Source organism: Oncorhynchus masou, chromosome 14 (genome assembly GCF_036934945.1).
Source record: "Oncorhynchus masou masou isolate Uvic2021 chromosome 14, UVic_Omas_1.1, whole genome shotgun sequence".
Taxonomy (NCBI): Eukaryota; Metazoa; Chordata; class Actinopteri; order Salmoniformes; family Salmonidae; genus Oncorhynchus; species Oncorhynchus masou.
In genome coordinates, this window is record NC_088225.1 from 17,990,037 (window position 1) to 18,013,558 (window position 23,522).

The 23,522-nt window shown below is 43.5% G+C and overlaps 2 protein-coding genes across 2 annotated transcripts; one reads left to right on the forward strand and one right to left on the reverse strand.

Annotated features, from left to right (window-relative positions):
- Positions 1-669: 669 nt before the first annotated feature.
- On the reverse strand, positions 670-15,639 carry LOC135553747 (progestin and adipoQ receptor family member 4-like). Its single transcript, XM_064985693.1, has 3 exons — positions 14,484-15,639; positions 1,829-2,047; positions 670-1,108 (listed from the first exon to the last, which is right to left on the reverse strand). Exons 1-3 carry the CDS (start codon positions 14,755-14,757, stop codon positions 675-677), a joined length of 927 nt encoding a protein of 308 aa, XP_064841765.1. The 5' UTR covers positions 14,758-15,639; the 3' UTR covers positions 670-674.
- A 4,100-nt stretch (positions 15,640-19,739) lies between these two features.
- On the forward strand, positions 19,740-23,337 carry LOC135554431 (perforin-1-like). Its single transcript, XM_064986743.1, has 5 exons — positions 19,740-19,888; positions 20,529-21,113; positions 21,300-21,438; positions 21,597-21,814; positions 21,982-23,337. The coding sequence occupies exons 2-5, from the start codon at positions 20,581-20,583 to the stop codon at positions 22,853-22,855; spliced, it is 1,764 nt and encodes a 587-aa protein (XP_064842815.1). The 5' UTR covers positions 19,740-19,888; positions 20,529-20,580; the 3' UTR covers positions 22,856-23,337.
- Positions 23,338-23,522: the final 185 nt, after the last annotated feature.

Sequence of the window (23,522 nt, forward strand, 5' to 3'; positions counted from 1 at the left end):
AACTCAAGTAGTTCCATAGGACTCTGTGACGGGTCTGGGAGTGCTTTGTGCATTACTTGTGCATTACTAGCATGTATGCATGCTACGCTGTGAGTGTGTGCGGTGTGTGTGTTTGTTCTGAAGTTTATATGCTATGTGCTGCATAGGTTGCAATAGAATGACATCTGAAAAATACTTCAGAAAGAATGAATGCATCATTGACGGATCCACTTTGATAAAAGACATAGGTTGAAATGGTAATTATCACATGAGGATAAGTCAACAGCAAATTAACTATTGCTCAAGTGTAACTTCACTTGCATATCATGATTTTTTGGTAGACATTTCTATGTGTATTTCTGATATCAAATCCTTAATCTCCTTTGTGTGTAATCTTCACAGATCCTCTGCTGTGTGTGTGTGTGTTGACCAGTGAGCCAATATTCCCTAATATAAATAGCAACGCATGTATAATGGCAAGGTGGACACAGATACAGTATGAACATTCTTGCTAGATGCACATGTGTCAAAGCCTGCACCAATCCCTATTATGTAAAACACTTTATCTGGCCTTCCATGCACGTCTTCATGAACACCTCCCATCTTCCCTTCCCAAGTATTACCTTTTGAAACAGTCCCCCCCCAGAGGTCCTAAACCCTGTTCCCCGCTGGTCCCCCTCCAGCCAGGGTGGGGCTCAGTCTGAGGGACAGTGGTGGCTGTTGATCCAGAGCAGGTCGTCCAGCACACCCCAGTGCAGGTAGAGGATGGAGCCCACCACCAGCACGTGCATGATCTGGTGGCTGTTGCACCAGTAGTCAAAGAGGCCCGGGCGGAAGCGCTCTGGGATGCGTGAGATGTTGATGATCCCGCCCAGTACAGCCAGCGCGTCCATGGTGAGGAAGTGTTGCAGCGAGGTGGGGCTGCCGCCGCCCACGCCCACCCAGCGCAGCAGGAAGAAGGAGAAGCGGAACAGGGCCTGCCAGGCAAAGGAGCGCAGGCGCCGCACGCTACTCCGCGCCGTGATGGCCGAGTAGATAGCGTAGCTGGACAGCAGGATGTAGACGAGCAGAGCCACTGTGCGGGTGAATGGGTAGCACAGCAGGGTGCTGTAGACGATGGGCAGCGCTCCTGAGGCAAACACAACACACAAAGTCAGAGGCAGTTAGTCATTGAACTACACCACAACAAATATTCCCATCCCAGAGAATCATGCACACAAAGCTGCCATCAAGGCAAAGGGTGGCTACTTTGAAGAATCTCAAATAGAAAATATATTTTGATTTGTTTAAGAGTTTTTTGGTTACTACATGATTCCATATATGTTATTTCATTAGTTTTGATGTCTTCACTATTATTCTACAATGTAGAAAATAGTAAAAATAAAATAAAAACCCTGGAATGAGTAGGTGTCCAAACTTTTGACTGGTACTGTATTATATAGATGACTTCAGTCAAAATAAAGCTTTAATAATAATAATAATACTTTATTAGGTCGTTACTATAGTCATTATTTATGCGATGGGAAAATGTTTTTATTTTTATTAGGTTATGCATGTGCTCTTTATGACAAAGTGTGAATTCAAACCTTTTTTTCCCCCCTACCAAGTTACACATCTTGAAATGCACCAAATTGCTGGAAGGACCCACTGGTTATTGGATACTCAAGATGATTTGCATATATGTAAATAAAAAATGGATTGCACAAAAAGAGTGCACCAGAGAGTGTACACAGAAAACAAAAGGCCGGAAGAGAAATAAAAGAGAAGGAGATAAAAAGGTAGAGAGAATGAAAGAAAGAATGAGAGAGTAGAGAGCTTTTAGTTGCTACCCAGAAGCCCCTCTGCTTACCCAGCGTGTTGATCATGCAGATGCCACACATGTCGAGGGTGAGAAGGGTGTGGTAGACAGGCTCTCCTCCCTCGTGGTTCATGAAGAGGTGGTAGAGCACAGAGCCCAGCTGGGGGGACAGGCAGGCCAGGAAGTGGACCACACCCAGCCATGTCACACTGATCTGGGACCAGGGGAAGTTGAGCGGGATGAGGAACAGGAAGCAGAGCAGAGGGATACCTGTCAGAAAGGGGTGAAGGGGATAAACAGGGTTCGGTCAAATAGGCCTAAATCTTGCTGATAACTAGCACCAGATTTACCAATACAAAATGCTTGTAGTTCTCACTACTGTACTGGATAGTTTATTTTCACCTGTTATTATATTCCAATGAAATTACAAAAAAATTCAAATGTGTTATGAATTTCCAATCACATTAGCAATACGGCATAGCGCTACTGCATAGACTAACGGTTTTCTTGCGGTGAAGGAGAGGCGGACCAAAACGCAGCATGGTTTCTATTCATGGTTCTTTAATGAATTAAACTATAAATGAACAGACTAACAAAAACAAGAAACGTGAAAACCTAAAACAGCAATATCTGGTGCAAACACAGAGACAGGAACAATCACCCACAAAACCCAACACTAAACAGGCTACCTAAATATGGTTCCCAATCAGAGACAATGACAAACACCTGCCTCTGTTTGAGAACCATATCAGGCCAGACATAGAAATAGACAAACAAGACATCCAACATAGAATGTCCACTCAAACAAAACATAGAAACATACAAAGCAAACTATGGTCAGGGTGTGACAGTACCCCCCCCCCCAAGGTGCGGACCCCGGCCGCAAAACCTGAACCTATTGGGGAGGGTCTGGGTGGGCATCTGTCCGCGGTGGCGGCTCTGGTGCTGGACGTGGCCCCCACTTCACCATAGTCTTAGTCCGCCCCATTGTCCGCTTCCGTGGCCTCCTAACCACGGCGACCCTACTAAATGACCCCACTAGACAGAGGGGCTGCAGCTCGGGACAGAGGGGCGGCAGCTCGGGACAGAGGGGCGGCAGCTCGGGACAGAGAGGCAGCTCGGGACAGAGGGGCGGTGGCTCGGGACAGAAGGGCAGGGGCTCTGGACAGAAGGGCAGGGGCTCTGGACAGAAGGGCAGGGGCTCTGGACAGAAGGGCTGGGGCTCTGGACAGAAGGGCTGAGGGGCACTGGACAGAAGGGCTGAGGGGCGGTGGCGGCCCCTGACTGGCTGGCGGCACTGGCGGCCCCTGGCTGACTGGCGGCACCTGGCAGGCTGGCGGCACCTGGCAGGCTGGCGGCACTGGCGGCCCCTGGCAGACTGGCGGCATTGCCGGCCCCTGGCAGACTGGCGGCACTGGCGGCGCCTGGCAGACTGGCGGCACTGGCGGCGCCTGGCAGACTGGCGGCACTGGCGGCTCCTTGCAGACTGGCGGCACCTTGCAGACTGGCGGCACCTTGCAGACTGGCGGCTCCTTGCAGACTGGCGGCACTGGCGGCTCCTTGCAGACTGGCGGCTCCTTGCAGACTGGCGGCTCCTTGCAGACTGGCGGCTCCTTGCAGACTGGCGGCACTGGCGGCTCCTTGCAGACTGGCGGCTCCTTGCAGACTGGCGGCACTGGCGGCTCCTTGCAGACTGGCGGCGCTGGGCAGACTGGCGGCACTGGCGGCGCTGGACAGACGGGCGGCGCTGGGCAGACGGGTAGCTCAGATGGCGCTGGGCAGACGGGTAGCTCAGATGGCGCTGGGCAGACGGGTAGCTCAGATGGCGCTGGGCAGACGGGTAGCTCAGATGGCGCTGGGCAGACGGGTAGCTCAGATGGCGCTGGGTAGACGGGTAGCTCAGATGGCGCTGGGCAGACGGGAAGCTCAGATGGCGCTGGGCAGACGGGTAGCTCAGATGGCGCTGGGCAGACGGGTAGCTCAGATGGCGCTGGGCAGACGGGAAGCTCCGGCAACGCTGGAGAGGAAGGCTCTGGCAGCACTGGACTGAGTAGCTCTGGCGCCTCTGGAATGAGGGGCTCTAGCGCCTCTGGACTGAGGGGCAGGAGCTCTGGGAGCGCTGAACAGGCGGGAGACTCCAGGCAGCGCTGGACAGGCGGGAGACTCCAGGCAGCGCTGGACAGGCGGGAGACTCCAGGCAGCGCTGGACAGGCGGGAGACTCCAGGCAGCGCTGGAGAGGAGGGAGACTCCAGGCAGCGCTGGACAGGCGGGAAGCTCCGGCAGCGCTGGACAGGCGGGAGGCTCCGGCAGCGCTGGACAGGCGGGAGGCTCCGGCAGCGCCGGAAAGGCGGGAGCTGCTGTAGGGATGAAACGGAGACAGCCTGGTGCGGGGGGCTGCCACCAGAGGGCTGGTGCGTGGAGGTGGTACCGGATAGACCGGACCGTGCAGGCGCACTGGAGCTCTTGAGCACCGAGCCTGCCCAACCTTACCCGGTTGAATGGTCCCGGTCGCCCTGCCAGTGCGGCGAGGTGGAATAGCCCGCACTGGGCTATGCAGGCGAACCGGGGACACCATGCACAAGGCTGGTGCCATGTAAGCCGGCCCAAGGAGACGCACTGGAGACCAGATGCGTAGAGCCGGCTTCATGGCACTTGGCTCGATGCCCACTCTAGCCCGGCCGATACGTGGAGCTGGTATGTACCGCACAGCCCTATCTGGTGCAAACACAGAGACAGGAACAATCACCCACAAAACCCAACACCAAACAGGCTACCTAAACATGGTTCCCAATCAGAGACAATGACTAACACTTGCCTCTGATTGAGAACCATATCAGGCCAGACATAGAAATAGACAAACAAGACATCCAACATAGAATGCCCACTCTGATCACACCCTGACCAAACAAAACATAGAAACATACAAAGCAAACTATGGTCAGGGTGTGACATAGACACTTTTTTTCACCTTCCACAAGCTCTTGTTTAGCTTCAGCAACAATTACTGCTGCACGACAGGGCAATCCCACGGTAACAGAATTACACAGAGACTGTATGGCAAGCAAAAAACTACTATGTACATTGACTACTTTGACCAACTTACACACCAGGGTTCTCCCCAGGATATTTTAACAAGGAGGTGCTGCAGAGTACAGCAAAGATTTATGAACACCTGTAACTGCAATTTCCTGTAATCTAGAGCAAACAATGGCCTTATTTGATAACAAAAAATATTTTTTAAATGGTTCGGTCCTATAGACAGTGAGTCATGTGGCAGGCAAACAGGCACCCAGTTACTGTTTGATTGAACACTAGGTTTTCAACGCTAGGTGTTCAACGCTAGGCATAAGTGACTTTGAGCGTGGTACGATTGTCCAGTATCTCAGAAATGGCCGGCCTCCTGGGATTTTTACACATGACAGTGTCTAGGGTTTACTGAGAACGGTGCGACCAACAAAAAGCATGCAGCCAGCGTAGCCCTGTGGGCGAAAACAGGAGAATGGCAAGAATCGTGCAAGCTAACAGACGGATAAATAACGGAGCAGTACAACGGCATCTCGGAACGCACAACTCGTCGGCCCTTGTCATGGATGGGCTATTGCAGCAGACGACCACACCGGGTTCCACTCCTATCAGCTAAAAACAAGAAGAGGAGGTTCCAATGGGAACGTGATCACCAACACTGGACAACTGAGGAATGGAACAACTTTTCCTGGTCCGACTAATCACGGTTGCAGTTATGTCATGTTGACGGCAGAGTCAGGATTTGGCCTAAGCTGCATGAGTCCATGGCTCCATCCTGCTGTCAACGGTACAGACTGGTGGCGGTGGTGTAATGGTGTTGGAAATGTTTTCTTGGCACACGTTAAGTCCCTTGTTACCAACTGAGCCATGTTTGTACACCAACCACACCTTGTAGAATCCATGCCCTGAAGAATTCAGGCTGTTCTGGAAGCAAGAGGGGGGTTTGACCCGGTACTAGATGGGTGTACCTAATAAACTGGCCACTGAGTGTAAGTGCCTTTAGAAAGTATCCATACCCCTTCACTTATTCCACATTTTGTTGTTACAGACAGAATTCTAAATGGATTAAATAGATGTATTTTCTCACCCATCTGCACACAATACCCTATAACGACAAAGTGAAAACGTATTTTTTTCAAGATTTTTGCAAATTTATTGAAAATGAAATACAGAAATATCTCATTTACATAAGCATTTACACTCTTTTGCTTAGACACACTTCACTACAACTTGGTTGGAGTCTACCTGTTGCCAATTCAATTTTTTGGACATGATTTAGTAAGAAACACACCTGTCTATATATTTCAGAGGTGATATAATCCCATGAAGTCCAAGTAACTAGTACATCTCCAAGATTGTGATGAGGCATATATCTGGGGAAGGGTATAAAACAACTTGTAGATGGTTCAAAGTTTCCAAGAGCACAGTGGTCTCCATCATTGGGAAAATAAAAAAAAGATGGAACTATCCAGACTCTGCATAGAGTTGGCCTTCTGACCAAATGGAGCAACCGGGCAAGAAGGACCTTGGTCAGGGAGGTGACCAAGAACCCAATGAACACTGACAGAACTACAGAGTTCCTTGGCTGAGATGGGAAAACCTGCCAGAAGGACAACAGTCTCTACAGCACTTTAATGGAAAGTGTCCAGACAGATGCCACTTCTGAGAAAAAGCCACGACAGCATGCCTGGAGTTTGCAAAAATGCACGTGAAAGACTGATAGCATCAGGCAAAATATTCTGTGGTCTGGTGAGACAAATTGGACTATTTGGCCTGAATGCAAAGCGCTATGTCTGGAGAAAACCAGGCACAGAACACCAACCATCTAACACCATCCCTACTGTGCAGCTGGCAGCATGATACTATGGACATGCCTTTCAGCTGCAGGGATTGGGAGACTGATAGAAGGAACAATGAATGGAGCCAAATACAGGCAAATCCTTGATGAGAACTTGCTTCAGAGTGCAAATGATCTTAGACTGGGGAGAAGATTTACGTTCCAACAGATTTACGTTCCCTCCAATCTTTAGAGGGAGTTGAAAGTCTGTGTTGCCCAGCAACAGCCCCAAAACATCACTGCTCGAGAGGAGATCTGCATGGAGGAATGGGCCAAAAAACCAGCAACAGTGTGAGAAAACCTTGTGAAGACTGACAGAAAACGTTTGACCTCTGTCATTGCCAACAAAGGGTATATAACAAAGTATTGAGATAAACTTTTGTTATTGACCAAATACTTATTTTCCACCATAATTTGCAAATAAATTAATTAAAAATCCTACAATGTGATTTTCTGGATTTTTTTCTCAATTTGTCTGTCATAGATGAAGTGTACCTATGATGAAAATTACAGGCCTCTCTCATCTTTTTAAGTGGGAGAACTTGCACAATTGGTGGCTGACTAAATACTTTTTTGCCACACTGTACAGCCAAAGCAATGCTGGAATGCTTTAATCCTATTGAAAATCTGTGAAAGACTAAGATTGCTGTTCACCGCCACTCCCCATCTAACTTAACAGAACTTGAGAAAAAACACAAATTCAGATGTGCAAAGCTGATACAGACATACCCAAGACGACTCAAAGCTGTAATCACCGCCAAAGGTTCTTCTGCAAAGTATTGACTTATGGGTGTGAATACTTATTTAAATTAGATATTTCTGCATTTAATTTTCAATACATTTGCAAAAATGTTTAAAACATTTTTCACTTTGTCATTATGTGGTATTGTGTGTAGATGGATGAGAGAATTGTTTTTTAAATCCATTTTGAATTTAGGCTGTAACAAAAAAGAGGTATAAGTCAAGGGGTATGAATACTTTCTGAAGGCACTGGGTTTTTTTTCTCTTACGTTCTTTGGGAGATCCCTGCACAGTAAATATAATTAAAACATTTACTGGAAAACAGTGCAGATGCAAAGATCACAGTTCTTTCCTGTGAAAAAGTGCAGCGTAATTCCGTTACCATGGAATTACCCTTAAACTACAGAGATGTGTTGTAGGTTGCTTAACTTAGGCTATTGGGATGTGCTTGGTGAGCAAAATCAGGTCCTTGAAATTTGATACACACATATCACTCTCCTCCACATCCTGCCTTCTTCCCGATCTTTTGCTCACTCTGCTTTTCCGAATGTAAAATAATTTGTCCTGTCCAGGTGATACAGCCAATGCAATCCAACACCAGAGGAGGCTGGTGGGCGTAGCTATAGGAGGACAGGCTCATTGTATTGGCTGGAATGGTATAAATGGAATGGAGTCAAACATGTGATTTCCATGTTTGATACCGTTCTATTTATTCCATTCCAGCCATTACAATAAGCCTGTCCTCCTATAGCTCCTCCCACCAGCCTCCTGTCTAACATCTCTGATCCACCTCTACGCAGACGACACCATTCTGTATACTTCTGGCTCTTCTTTGGACACTGTGTTAACAACTCTCCAGGCAAGCTTCAATGCCATACAACTCTCCTTCCGTGACCTCCAATTGCTCTTAAATACAAGTAAAACTAAATGCATGCTCTTCAACCGATAGCTACCCGCACCTGCCCGCCTGTCCAACATCACTACTCTGGACGGCTCTGACTTAGAATACGTGGACAACTACAAATACTTGGGTGTCTGGTTAGACTGTAAACTCTCCTTCCAGACCCATATCAAATATCTCCAATCCAAAGTTAAATCTAGAATTGGCTTCCTATTTCGCAACAAAGCATCTTTCACTCATGCTGCCAAACATATCCTTGTAAAACTGACCATCCTACCAATCCTCGACTTTGGCAATGTCATTTACAAAATAGCCTCCAATACCCTACTCAACAAATTGGATGCAGTCTATCACAGTGCAAACCGTTTTGTCACCAAAGCCCCATATACTACCCACCATTGCGACCTGTACGCTCTCGTTGGCTGGCCCTCGCTTCATACTCGTCGCCAAACCCACAGGCTCCATGTCATCTACAAGACCCTGCTAGGTAAAGTCCCCCCTTATCTCAGCTCGCTGCTCACCATAGCATCTCCCACCTGTAGCACACGCTCCAGCAGGTATATCTCTCTAGTCACCCCCAAAACCAATTCTTTCTTTGGCCGCCTCTCCTTCCAGTTCTCTGCTGCCAATGACTGGAACTACAAAAAACACTGAAACTGGAAACACTTATCTCCCTCACTAGCTTTAAGCACTAACTGTCAGAGCAGCTCACAGATTACTGCACCTGTACATAGCCCACCTATATTTTATCCCAAACAACGACCTCTTTCCCTACTGTATTTAATTCATTGATTTATTTTGCTCCTTTGCACCCCATTATTTTTATTTCTACTTTGCACATTCTTCCATTGCAAATCTACCATTCCAGTGTTTTACTTGCTATATTGTATTTACTTTGCCACCATGGCCTTTTTTTGCCCTTATCTCACCTCATTTGCTCACATCGTATATAGACCTGTTTATACTGTATTTGTCACGCCCTGGTCTTTATTTATTATGTTCATCTTCATTTATTGGGTCAGGCCAGGGTGTGACATGGGTTTATTTGTGGTGTGTTTCGTCTTGGGGTTGTGTGGGGTGTATAGATTAGTCTATGGCTGCCTGAGGCGGTTCTCAGAGTCAGGTGATTATCGTTGTCTCTGATTGGGAACCATATTTAGGTAGCCATATTCTTTGAGTGTTTTCGTGGGGGATTGTTCCTGTCTCTGTGTTTGTTGCACCAGATAGGGCTGTTTCGGTTTTCCACGTTTGTTGTTTTGTATTGTTCGTGTTTCGTCTTCATTAAAGATGTATCTAACTAACCACGCTGCATTTTGGTCCGATCCTTGTTCCACCTCTTCGTCAGAGGAGGAGTTAGAAGAAACCTGTTACAGTATTATTGACTGTATGTTTGTTTTACTCCATGTGTAACTCTGTGTCGTCGTATGTGTCGAACTGCTTTGCTTTATCCTGGCCAGGTCGCAATTGTAAATGAGAACTTGTTCTCAACTTGCCTACCTGGTTAAATAAAGGTGAAATAAATAAATAAAAATAAATAAATCTATTTTGAGTGTGATCTCTTCTGCACCCCTCCCTCCATACCCTCCCTCAGCACTACTGAACAGTACAACTGGACAGGCTCTCTAAAGCTGCGTTTACATAGGCAACCCAATTCTGGGGATTTTCCATTAATTGGTCTTTTGACCAATCACATCAGATATTTTTCAGAGCTGATCTGATTGGCCCAAAAAACAATTAGTGTAAAAAATATAATTGGATTGCCTGTGTAAACACAGCCGAAGCGGTCCAAAGTATGATTGCTACTCTTTAGACAGGAGTTGCATGTTTCTATCCAAAAGTATTCCAGCTGTTGAACCCATTGTGCAAATGTAGCATGTGGACTCCATTTGTATGATCTTATTTGTTTTTCAGGTGCCATATACTACCAAAATGGGACCTGTGTGACTTCACCAACTTGAAATATATAAATATATACCATTTAGCAGACGCTTTCACCCAATGAGACCCAATGAGTCATACATCCGTATTTATGTAGCCTATTTTCTGAATGCTATTATGCTGCAAGAATATTGCAATAACCTTTTTCTCTGAATGACAAACCTTTTACTCTGAACATCCTTTTTCTTTTAATTACTTTCTCTGAATGACAAATTGCATAGTAAGGGAGAGGCTAAGCTGCCTGCCAATCAATCAATCATTCCTGGTCTGAATAAAGGATTCCTTTTCCTTTCAGGAATAAATTCCCCCCTGCCCTGGTGATCACTAATCCTGTCTGTTTTAATGACTGTTGGCAGGGTGTGCTGTAAGTCAAATGGAAGGAGTTGGCTGACACTAAAACTCAACACTCAACAAGTTGACTTCACTTGAGGTCATCAAGAATCCTATGCTAGAGACCATGGTTTCATATGCAATCTTGGTCACTTCAATCTGAAAATGAAGAGGATTTTTAGAGACACAGACAGCCTTAGCCTTCTCCTTCTCTGCCCAACACATATACTGAAATTATAAGAGTATGTGGGCAAATTCATTGTGAATATCTAAAACTTGTTACCATACTTTCTGACATAATTACCACGTTATTACCAGTTTATTCTGTGCTGTAATGTACTACCAAGTGCAACCAAAACTTTACATAAAGCTTATTATATTAGTCATCAGTTGGTGATGAGATTTGTCTTTGGTTTTGCCTATGGTAACTTACTGTGATTCAACTAACTACAATAGCAAGCTGCTTGCTAGTTAGCTAGCCAGCTAACACTTTCCATGGCTGCTGTCACTGGTCACAGTACGGAGCAACTTCAGTGCCAACATAAACTTTATTTGAATTCAACAGTTTTGAATTTGTAATGCACAAATTGAATCATTGAATAAATAAATTGAACTTGTATTTCATGATTGAAAACTGAATTGAATTAATATTTTTAAAGTTTAATTTCAATTGAATTAAATACATTTTCAAATTCAGTTCTCTAAATTCAGATTCAAAACCAGAGGCAACATCCTGGTACTTTGTCAGCAAGAAATGGTAGAAGTTAACAGATTGAATCAAACATTCCACAGGTTGAACAGGGTTCCGGCAGTTTCTGAAGCCAATGTGGCATGTTAATTTTATTTTCTTACGATTAACTTGGCTCTAATGTGTGTACCATTTTCGCTATAAGCTATTATGACCCCATTCCTGAATGGGACTCTCTAAGACTCTCTTGAATATTGTTGTTCCTTCTGTTCCCCTCTATGATGCACACAGGACACGCAGGACACGTAATAGAGTGTGACAAAAATATATAGCTAGGATAGCTTTTCCACTCCCTATTTAATCTTGCTCTTGTGACTGACTGGGTTTGAACCGGATCTCCAGCATGTCATAAGACTTTGTTAGCCCACTTAGCTAAATCCCATATGGATGAGTTCAGGAAGCTAAAAAGTCTTCAAGTGTCTACAGCAAGGGCTCCTGAGTGGTGCAGGGGCCTAAGGCACTGCATCTCAGCGCAAGAGGCAGCACTACAATCCATGGTTCAAATCCAGGCTGAATCACATCTGGCCATGATTGGGAGTCCCACAGGGCGGTGCACTATTGGCCCAGTATTGTAAAAAATTGAATTTGTTCTTAACTGACTTGCCTAGTTAAATAAAGGTTAAATTAAAAAAATAAAGGTTACTCATTAACCTGTTGTGTGTAGGGGGCAGTATTTTGATGTTTGGATGAAAAACATACCCAAATGAAACTGCCTATTTCTCAGGCCCAGAAGCTAGAATATGCATTAGGATAGAAAACACTCTAAAGTTTCCAAAACTGTCAAAATATTGTCTGTGAGTATAACAGAACTGATATTGCAGGCGAAAACCTGAGGAAAATCCAACAAGGAAGTGCCTCTCATTTTGAAAGCTCCCTGTTCCATTGCATGCCTTCCCTCCATTTAAAGGGATATCAACCAGATTCCTTTCCCTATGTCTTCCAGATGGTGTAAACAGTCTTTAGACATAGTTTTAGCCTTTTATTCTGAAAAATTAGTGTCAGAGGATGGCTGGGTGCCAGCAGAGTTTTGCATGCGCCAACAGCTTGGAGAAGACATTTTCTCTCTCTGTCCTATTGAAAAAGCTGCGGTCTGGTTGAAATATTATTTATTATTTATTGTAAAAACAACCTGAGGATTGATTATAAGTTCTACGAACTTTACGGATACTATTTGGAATTATTTGTCTGCCCCGTCGTGACCGCTCGAGCCTGTGGATTACTGAACATAACGCGCCAACCAAATGGAGGTTTTTGGATATAAAAATAATCTTTATTGAACAAAAGGAACATTTATTGTGTAACTGGGAGTCTCGTGAGTGCAAACATCCGAAGATCAAAGGTAAGCCATTCATTTTATTGCTTTTCTGACTTGTGACCAATCTACTTTGCTGCTAGCTGTTTGTAATGTTTTGTCTACTGAGAGAGATGTCCTCACAAACGCTTGGTTTGCTTTCGCTGTAAATCTTTTTTGAAACTTGACACGCCAGGTGGATTAACAACAAGCTAAGCTGTGTTTTGCTATATTGCACTTGTGATTTCATGAAAATTAAATATTTTTAGTAATTTAATTTGAATTTGGCGCTCTGCAATTCATTGGATGTTGACGAAAATGATCCCGCTAACGGGATGGGTGCGCCAAGAAGTTTTAAAAGAGTGTGGATCTTGGTTACATTTCACCCACCTTAGACCTCATACTGACGGCATCAATATAACTGACTGGGTTCGAACTCAGGCCTACCGTAGAACAACACTTTCTGTGGCAAACAGAAGCATAAGAATCTGTTGACCACATTTAATGAGAGCACAACAGCGGTGGTTTGGTGATCCATGCATGTGATGAACAACCTTGCCTGAGACCGGAAGACATGATTAGGTTATAACCCAGGCCTCCTGTGTGCCAGACAATGCAACTTTTCAGGTCTCAGAGTACTCATCATGCAAGCATGGTCCATGAACCACCTGTTACACTTCACCCCCCTTTGACCTCCTCCTTGAATAGACCCATCCAAGTCACAGAACCAATGCCTAGGCTTTAGCTCAGCAGGTTAACAAAGTCTTCACCAAGTCAGTCACATTATAATGAGTACCCTTGCCGAAGACTTGAAACTAATATGTCTAACATGTCAAACTAACACGTCTTCAAATCTCAGGCAAGGTTCTCATCACATAAGCATGGTCACAGAAACCACATCCATGTTCCAATTTTAGCTTTCAGCAAAGGGGTCATAATAGCTTATAGCCCAAAGAGTTCAAACGCTAGAGACAAATTCACTGGAAGAAGATAAATTCAACATGACACATTAGCTTTAGAAAACGCTTGAAACCTGTTTAATAACACAGAGCGCACGGTTCTCCCCAATGTAAGTGCAGTGCTGCGCCACCTTGTAGACTGGCTGCACCACTATGTAAAAACATTTTTTGTTAGCATTTAATAGAGTATTTTTTGCTCTAGATTGGAGGAAATTGCACTTACACGTGTTAAAAATGTAAAAATCTCTGCTCCAGAACTCCCCTCAGCCGTACTCTGCAGCACCACCTTGTTAAAATATCCCGGAGAGAACCCTGGAGTGTGTGATTCTATCTGTTATTCCTTGCTAGCAAAGTACCAGGATGATGTCTCTAGTTTTGAATCTGAATTTAAAGAATTAAATTTGATAAGTGAATCTGAACGCATCTGAGAAGTTGAATATATATTTACATTTACATTTAAGTCATTTAGCAGACGCTCTTATCCAGAGCGACTTACAAATTGAAACTTTGCTAAACTTTAAATTACATTTTGTAAACTTAATACACAGACAATGAAAGCAATATATATCAAATGGAAATGTAATATATAAATATTGTATTTGAATATTTAATGCAATTGAAAATGAATTTTAAAACGGAATGCAATATTCATTCAATTCAGTTTCAAATCATGAAATACAAGTGCAATTCATGAATTCAATAACTCAATTTGTGCATTACAAATCGAAAAATATAGAATTTAAATTGAATATCTTAATACAAAAATATTGAATTTAAATCGTTTCTATTTGCACTGAAATCGCTCCATAGCAAAGCCTTCACCCAGGCAAGATCTGCACTGCTCTGTTGCTAGCTAGCAAACCCACTCATTTATTTCTAGAGAAATGTAGCTAGCCAGCCAGCAAGTTATCTTCAGCTCAAAATATTTAAACTCACCATGTGTGTATATGTTTCCCAGTTCGTTGTGCATGTAAAAAAGGCTTCTTATACAGTCTTGGACAGAAGATATTGGTCGGTATCCAGTCAGGACGTATTTGTTGAATTGAAGATGAGGAGGTGAATTCGCCCAGTCTAATAGCCTGGGTCCATTTAAAAATGCCATAGCAACCAAAATAGTTAAAACGACGCCGCCAAAAAAGTAAAATAATGACTGTACACCTATATACACATATAATAGAATTATTGCGAATAAAAATTTATTAGACACCATTGATAAAATCTGGGGGGGTGAGCTAGCTATAATGTGCTGCTAGCTACATAGCTAGCTAGCTCCCATTGCTACAGTACTGTAGCGAGCTAGCGACAGAAAATATGTTCTTTCTTTTCAGCACCACTACCCGGTGACAGCGTTTTTATCCCGCTGTTTGCTTTTAAAAACCGATACTTGTGTCAACCACAGGGGTTGACAAGGACGAGGCCAACCACATACATGGTGTAAGCCCGTGGTATACATTACATATTACATTTGATTGCCGACATACCACCCAACATCTGTCGGAGGTTAGCTAACACAATATAATTCATGGTAGCTGCTAGCTCGTTACTCAATGTGTCGCTAGCTAGCGTACAACATTCCACGGCACATAGCATTAGCCATAGTTAGTTTATCTTCACCGGTTCACAAGTCCAGTGGCTTTAGCTTAGCTACTTCCATCCGTCACCTTGATACCACTGACTACAGAGGAATGGGTTTAGCGGTCAGATTTCCAATACAGTACTAACGTTAGCAGGTCATAACGTAAAATCAGCTAAACGTTCGAGCACAGTCACCTCTATTGTCTTTACAAAAATATCCATATTCTGGTTACAGCTAACTAACGGTAGCTAGTTTGTCACCGACCAACAACTACAGATGTAGTGCGATAGAACGCGTTAGCGTGCTACTGCTGTGATTTGCACCGGGAGATTTCAAACAAATATGGATAAGGAAGATGTCAATCCGACACCAAAAAATACAGATTTTCGTGTCAAAATCTTCTCTCGTATTGGTACCCCCACTTCCCATAAAGATTCCGTCCAAACTCTTGTTAAATGTGACTCGTTTATTCACCGGCGTCGAGTCCCTCGCATCGGATGATTGATGCCCTGTACCGGACAGTGACGCTCTAATCCAATGTTGGTATAGAGCGGTACTGAAGAGAATTATTGCGGGGGACTGACACTGGGTTTTTATGAGAAAACAGCACAAGGGAGACAGGGATACATACCTCACCAGTCACTGTCTGGTATTATTTTGGAATAATGTTTAATAATGGCTGCACCAATAATTAGGCTATCCTCTCTGGAATTTAGGAAACATGAAGAAGAAACAGTTATTTGTACATTAATCTTACATCTTCTATGTATTGTTCTAATTACTTTTACGTAGTGAACAAATGTAGGCCTACAATAGCAAAGTTTATTTTAAAATATACAAAAATGCACATTGGATAAGAAGGTGAAAGGTTGACTGTAGTGCCAGTCAGGGTGGCGGGAGCCATGTCAATCAACCAGCCCTCGCAGCTTGCGCTCGATGTTCACCCTTCATTAGCCAATAAGAAAGCCTATAACATGAACACGCCATTACTAAACCAATTGGAGCGCAGAATTGTGTTCATGGGTGTGTTCATATATTATATTATTATATGGGTGCGTTTCTATCTGATAAGATTCTGTAGATGTGAGAGCGCAAAGAATAGAGAAAATATATTGTCCCTATATTGTTGGAGGTATGCTTAATAATTCTAATTGACTGTATAGATTGTGATTCAATAAAAAAACAATTGTTTACCAAAAAGTAATAACTTAGTTACTAGGAGCATATGAATGTTTCTCTAAATATGAATCTAAAATATTGTTTCCACACTCATTTCTTTCTTTCTTTCTTTCTCTCTCTCTCTCTCTCTCTCTCTCTCTCTCTCTCTCTCTCTCAATTAAATTCAAGGGTATTTATTGGCATGGGAAACATATGTTTACATTGCCAAAGTAAGTGAAATGAATAAACAAAAAAAACACAAAAAAGTAAAATAAACAATAAAAAGTGAACAGTAAATATTACTCTCACAATTTCCAAAAGAATAAAGACGTTTCAAATGTCATATTATGTCTATATACAGTGTTGAAACGATGTGCAAATCTAGTTAAAGTACAAAAGGGGAAATAAATAAATAAATATGGGTTGTATTTACAATTGTGTTTGTTCTTCACTGGTTGCCCTCTTCTTGCGGCAACAGGTCATAAATCTTGCTGCTGTGACACTCTGTGGTATTCCATCCAATAGATATGGGAGTTTATCAAAATTGGATTTGTTTTCAAATTCTTTGTGGGTCTGTGTAATCTGAGGGAAATATGTGTCTCTAATATGGTCATACATTTGGGAGGAGGTTAGGAAGTGCAGCATAGTTTCCACCTCATTTTGTGGGCAGTGTGCACATAGCCTGTCTTTTCGTGAGAGCCAGGTCTGCCTACGGCGACCTTTCTCAATAGGAAGGCTATGCTCACTGAGTCTGTACATAGTCAAAGCTTTCCTTAAATTTGGGTCAGTCACATCGGTCAGTTATTCTGCCACTGTGTACTCTCTGTTTAGGGCCAAATAGCGTTCTAGTTTGCTCTGTTTTTTTGTTAATTCTTTCCAATGTGTCAAGTAATTACCTTTTTGTTTTTTCATGATTTCGTTGGGTCTAATTGTGTTGCTGTCCTGGGGCTCTGTGGGGTCTGTTTGTGTTTGTGAACAGAGACCCAGAACCAGCTTGCTTAAGGGACTGTTTTCCAGGTTCATCTCTCTGTAGGTGATGGCTTTGTTATAGAAGGTTTGGGAATCGCTTCCTTTTAGGTGGTTGTAGAATTTGTCTCTTTTCTGGATTTGGATAATTAGTGGGTATCGGCCTAATTCTGCTCTGCATGCATTATTTGGTGTTTTACGTTGTACACAGATTTTTGCACTCTTTCATTTTCTCCCTCCCGCTCTTTCACTCCCTCTCTCTCTCGATGAGTGGAAGAATGGAATCTCAAACATGGTTTAACTTCCTACACATTTGAAAATGAGCATGGTAGGCTGCAGCATGCTGTGGTAGCCATGCTGGTTAAGTGTGCTTTGAATTCTAAATAAATCCCTGACAGTGTCACCAGCAAAGCACCCCCACACCATTACACCTCCTCCTCCATGCTTCACGGTGGGAACCATACATGCGGAGATCATCCGTTCACCTACTCTGCGTCTCACAAAGACACAGCAGTTGGAACCAAAAATCTCAAACCTGGACTCAGCCTAAAGGACAGATTTCCACTGGTCTAATGTCCATTACCTGTGTTTCTTGGTCCAAGCAAGTCTCTTCTTATTATTGGTGTCCTTTAGCAGTGGTTTCTTTGCAGCAATTCAACCATGAAGGCCTGATTCAAGCAGTCTCCTGTGAAGCATTTATTTGGGCTGCAATTTCTGAGGCTGGTAACTCCAATGAACTTATCCTCTGCAGCAGAGGTAACTCTGGGTCTTCCTTTCCTGTGTTGGTCCTCATGAGAGCCAGTTTCATCATAGAGTTTGATGGTTTTGCGACTGCACTTGAAGAAACATTCAAAATTCCTGATATTTTCCGCATCAATTGACCTTCATGTCTTAAAGTTATGATGGACTGTCGTTTCTCATTGCTTATTTAAGCTGTTCTTGCCATACTATGGATTTGGTCTTTTACCAAATAAGGCTATCTTCTCTATACCACCCCTACCTTGTCACAACACAACTGATTGGCTCAAACGCCTTAAGAAGGAAAGAAATTCCACAAATTAACTTTTAACAAGGCACACCTGTTAATTGAAATGCGTTCCAGGTGACTATCTCATGAAGCTGGTTGAGAGAATACCAAGAGTGTGCAAAGCTGTCATCAAGGCAAAGGGAGGCTGGCTGCTTTGAAGAATCTCAAATATAAAATATATTTTGTTAACACTTCTTTGGTTACTACATGATTTCATATTTATTATTTCATAGTTTTGATGTCTTCACTATTATTATACAATGTAGAAAATAGTAAAAATTAAGAAAACTCCTTCAATGAGTAGGTGTGTCCAAACTTTTGACTGGTACTGTATGCATGAATGGTGCTTTCTTTCTTTCTTTCTTTTTCGAACCTGAGCCCTAGGACCATGCCTCAGGACTACCTGGCCTGATGACTCCTTGCTGTCCCCAGTCCACCTGGCCGTGCTGCTGCTCCAGTTTCAACTGTTCTGCCTGCGGCTATGGAACCCTGACTTGTTCACTGGAAGTGCTACCTTGTCCCAGACCTGCTGTTTTCAACTCTCTAGAGACAGCAGGAGCGGTAGAGATACTCTGAATGATCGGCTATGAAAAGCCAACTGACATTTACCCCTGCGGTGCTGACCTGTTGCACCCTCTACAACCACTGTGATTATTATTGTTTGACTCTGCTGGTCATCTATGAACATTTGAACATCTTGACCATGCTCTGTTATAATCTCCACCCGGCACAGCCAGAAGGGACTGGCCATCCCTCATAGCCTGGTTCCTCTCTAGGTTTCTTCCTAGGTTCCAGCCTTTCTTGGGAGTTTTTCCTAGCCACGGCGCTTCTACACCTGCATTGCTTGCTGTTTGGGGTTTTAGGCTGGGTTTCTGTACAGCACTTTGTGACTGATGAAAGAACGGCTTTATTAATACATTTGATTGATTGAATGATTGATTGCTGTTTTGTTTTCTGTCTTGTTGTGTGTTATGTGTTTGTTGTTATTAGTGTAATGGTGTAATGTCATATTGAACATTTTAAAAACTTTATTGACAAAATTAAAACCATTCTTCCTTCAGTTATCTATGGCCAGCTCATATTGCTCTTCCTCTTTTACTGTAACAAACTGATTATATTTGGTCATTTCAGAACATACATGTAGATTGTTATATTGAATTAGCTGTTCTATAATTGAGAAGGTAAATTCCTTCTTATATCACATTACCAAGGGTTTCCTAGACCTAGTAGGCTATCATTATCTTCTCAACAGTTTCATTTTATCAACCCACACCACCACTTCAGAGAAATTACAAAGTAAATGGTCTGTCAGATAAAGGCATTTAACTGAAAGACCACTGTCGTATTTTTCCACTGAGCAGCACACCAGACCACCACTCCAACCCCTCTTCCGCTCAATTCTCGCTCTCTGAAACCACAGAATGTTCTATTCTGTGGCAGACACTCTTTTGCGTTGTCTATACTAAGACCAACATCCCCTCAACCTTCCATTTGCTGGTCCCGTTTGAGTACGAACACACCTTTTCCTATATCAAAAAGGAACTTAATTACGGTACATTATTGCCCCAGCCTCTCACTCTCACATCCATCACATAGTGGACAGACTGGTCAAAGGTGAGTTTTAATGCTGTATATTTAGTTTTGCTTCGCACCAGTTTTATAGAAAGGAAACATACACAAGTAGATATGTGAATATGGACAAAAAATATTATTTTTGAGTACACATTCTAATAATTGGATTTGACTTTGATAGTAGGCTGCGGTAACACATTTACTACCACATTAGATAACAAAAGAAAGAGAAATGGAACAAAATATGCACCAAAAAAACTGTACAGTCATTAAGAGAGTGGCCTTTGAAATAAATAAATAACAAGTGGGATGAAATAGAACAAGATTGAGTTTATGCGAGTGTAATGCTTATACCCTATTATGTATTTCATAGTTGAGGGTCAAGATTCATTTCCATTGAGGATTCAATTCAGGGAATGAATATGATGATGGAACTAGAATTCAACAATAACCATTATGTAAATTGGGAATATTTTTGTAGAAGTTCCATGTAGACCAGCACCATGTTTTCATATGTTTGTGTAAAATATGGTAAACATTGCTAGCTTATGATCTAGTCTATAGGTTACGTTTGCATGCTGACTTGTAATAAGTTATGTATGTTATATCTTGGTCATCAATAATTGTTTACTTCATTATAATAATTAACCTTTAATTCACAAATAACTTTTCTTTTCTTCAGCATGAAACAGTGACTTGTAGGTGCCCGTCGCAAACATCTCACCTCATCCAGGATGTCCTTATTGATAGTGTGCCTCTGGGCAGGGCTTATGTTGTCCATTCCTCATCCCAGTTGCCAATCATGCACCATCGGCTCAGCCAATGAGTGCAAAGAGGCAGAATTTGCTCCTGGAACCAACCTAGCAGGGGAAGGCTTTGACATCACCAAAATGAAACGCAAAGGAGCCTTTGTCATTGACATGAACGTGTGGAAACGCAAAGACAAGACCTGCACCCTCTGTAAGAATCCCTATCTGGAAGGGAAACAACAGAAGCTTCCTTTGGCAGTGGTGGATTGGAGACCAAACCACCAGTGTAGTATGAAAGTGTCCAGTAAACTCCATCGCTCCAGTGAGTCTCTCGTCAGCTCCAGTGGCTCTTCTGTGGAGAATAACTGGCAGGTCAATCTAGAGTTAGAGAAGGGATCAATAAGTGGGAAGATTATGCTCGCTGGAACCAACTCCAAATTGGCTGAGTACTCCATGGAGAAAACCAAGAGTGACAAGTTCAGTTTCACAAGCCACAGTGTGTCCTGCGGGTATTACAGGTAAACATCAGGTGGCCCACACAGCATGAGCTCCTTTTACCCATGTGTCTCTGTGAAACCTCATCTCAGTTTCCTTTGGGGATTGTAAATACAAGTGTGTTTTTGAATGTTCATTTCATTTTATGAGGGCTTGTCTGTATCCATACAACATTAACCCCCCTCTCTCTTTTCTCTCTCCACAAATAGCTATCGAGTATCTGGCCAGCCCAAGTTACACCAAGAATTCAAGACAGCAGTGAAGAATCTCCCCAAAATATATCAACAAGAAAACAAACAACGTTATTACAAGCTTATTGATAACTTTGGCACGCATTACATTACCAAGGTGAGGGAGAGAGATGGTCAACATCAATGTGGTAAATCATCAAGGCAATAGGCACACAAACTACATATCAAAATTAGGGATGTTTGCCCCTAGATGTGCAGTTTACTGGCATCTCTCTGGGAAATTACATTACTTTCTACCTCTCATCCTGTGTGTAGGTGAGCCTGGGTGGAACGGTGCAGTCTGTGACCAGTATCAAGCAGTGCCAGGCCAGCCTGCAGGGTCTCAGTGCGGAGGAGGTGAAGATGTGTCTGGATGTGGAGGCGTCTGCCAGTGTGGGTGACAGCAACAGCTTGAAGACTGAGTTCAAGCACTGTCAGGAGGATAAGTCTAAGACAGAGAGCAAGGCCAGCTTCTCCAGTGTCTTCAATGATAGGTGGGGAATTATAGTCTGCTGCTCTTTCACATATAGATTCTCCCTCACACCATTTCTTTAGTTCTGTCTCTCTCTCTCTTCACACTTCCCTAATCAATACATACTCTCCCTTGCTGAAATGTGTACTGCCCCTCACAAAAACCTTTTCCCCCTCTGACACCCTACAGGTTCACAGAGGTGAAAGGTGGCCACACCACAGAACCAGAGCTCCTCTTCTCTGCTGATAAAGATCCTGCCTCCTACAAGGAATGGCTGAACTCCCTACCACACTATCCGGACATAGTCTCCTATTCGCTGGAATCTCTCCATGAGTTGCTGCCCACCACCAACCCAGCTCGGAAGCACCTGCGCAAGGCCATCAGTGACTACATCCTGGAGAAGGCCTTGTGGAAGAACTGTTCTGAACCCTGTCAAACTGGCATCAAAAGTGACCACAGAGACTCCTGCGTCTGCAACTGCCACAACAACCCCGGGGTGAGCGCCGACTGCTGCCCCACCCGCAAGGGCCTGGCGCGGGTGGTCATCACTGTGCAGAGAGGGGCCAACCTGTGGGGAGACCACACCACTGCCACTGACGGCTACGTGAAGGTGGCTTTCGCAGGCCAGATAATTGGACGCACTAAAGTTATCTACAACAACAACAACCCCAGCTGGGCTATGAGCTATGACCTGGGAACCGTGGATCTGTCAACCAGTGAGAAGCTGAGATTTGAGGTGTGGGACGAAGACGACAAGTGGAATGACGACCTGTTAGGAGAATGTGAGAAGGAGCTGACAGCCGGGGTGAAGGTGGATCTCTGCAACCTCCAGCATGGCCAAATGTTCTACAAGTGGGAGGCGGTGTGTGCCCCCAGTCTAGGTGGCTCCGCCTGTATGGACTATGTGCCCTCCCCTATGAATCCCCACCTGGAGAAGGTTTATGTGTCTCGCCACTCCCGACTCATTCCAAAGGACATGCTGGTGAGTATGGGAGTCTTGTTGGACGGACCCAATCTCCATGACAACAAGAGCCTCAGTACAGGGAACAGGGAGTCTGGTTGATTTTAGAGGTATGCATGGTGATCCATGTCAAAACCCCACATCTTTTTTTCAGGTAGATTTCTCCAACCTAAAATACTAAAATAAATGTTTTGTTAAAGTGGGTTTTGTTTTCTATACTGTATCTTTGAACTCCTGAGTGGTGCAGAGGTCTTAGGCACTGCATCTCTGTGCAAGAAGCATCACTACAGTCCCTGGTTCAAATCACATCTGGCCATTATTGGGAGTCCCATAGGGTAGTGAACAATTGGCCCAGCATTGTCTGGGTTTGGCCGGGGTAGGCCGTCGTTGTAAATTAGAATTTGTTCTTAACTCACTTGCCTAGTTAAATAAAGGTTACATTTAAATAAAACAATTGGGAGTATTAGTTGCTTGTTTTGCACTTGTTTGTGTTAATTTACAAGGTAGCTTGCATTCAGTTTCAAATTGTTGAATGATTGGGTTACTTTATGCATAATAAAATGCTTATAGCACACACAGGGAGATCTCGTTTATGTCTCAAATGCAAAGTTCTCTGAAGTTAACAATCAGGCAATATGTACATGTTGATGCAAGATGAGCACGTGCATAGCTGTCATTTCTTTTTCTGTCAGGTGTTGTATTGTTACGTTATGTTGCATTTGGTTTCGTTTACTGTATGTGAGATATTAGTTGTTTGAAGGCACAGTTG

Coding starts and splice junctions, on each gene's coding strand:
- LOC135553747 (XM_064985693.1), bottom strand. CDS start 14,757: ATGGTGTCTAATAAATTTTTATTCGCAATAATTCTATTATATGTGTAT. Junction 2,048..14,483: donor GGGAAACATATACACACATG/GTGAGTTTAAAT, acceptor CCTTTCTGACAG/GTATCCCTCTGCTCTGCTTC. Junction 1,109..1,828: donor CTGCATGATCAACACGCTGG/GTAAGCAGAGGG, acceptor TGTTTGCCTCAG/GAGCGCTGCCCATCGTCTAC.
- LOC135554431 (XM_064986743.1), top strand. CDS start 20,581: ATGTCCTTATTGATAGTGTGCCTCTGGGCAGGGCTTATGTTGTCCATT. Junction 21,439..21,596: donor GCACGCATTACATTACCAAG/GTGAGGGAGAGA, acceptor TCCTGTGTGTAG/GTGAGCCTGGGTGGAACGGT. Junction 21,815..21,981: donor TCCAGTGTCTTCAATGATAG/GTGGGGAATTAT, acceptor GACACCCTACAG/GTTCACAGAGGTGAAAGGTG.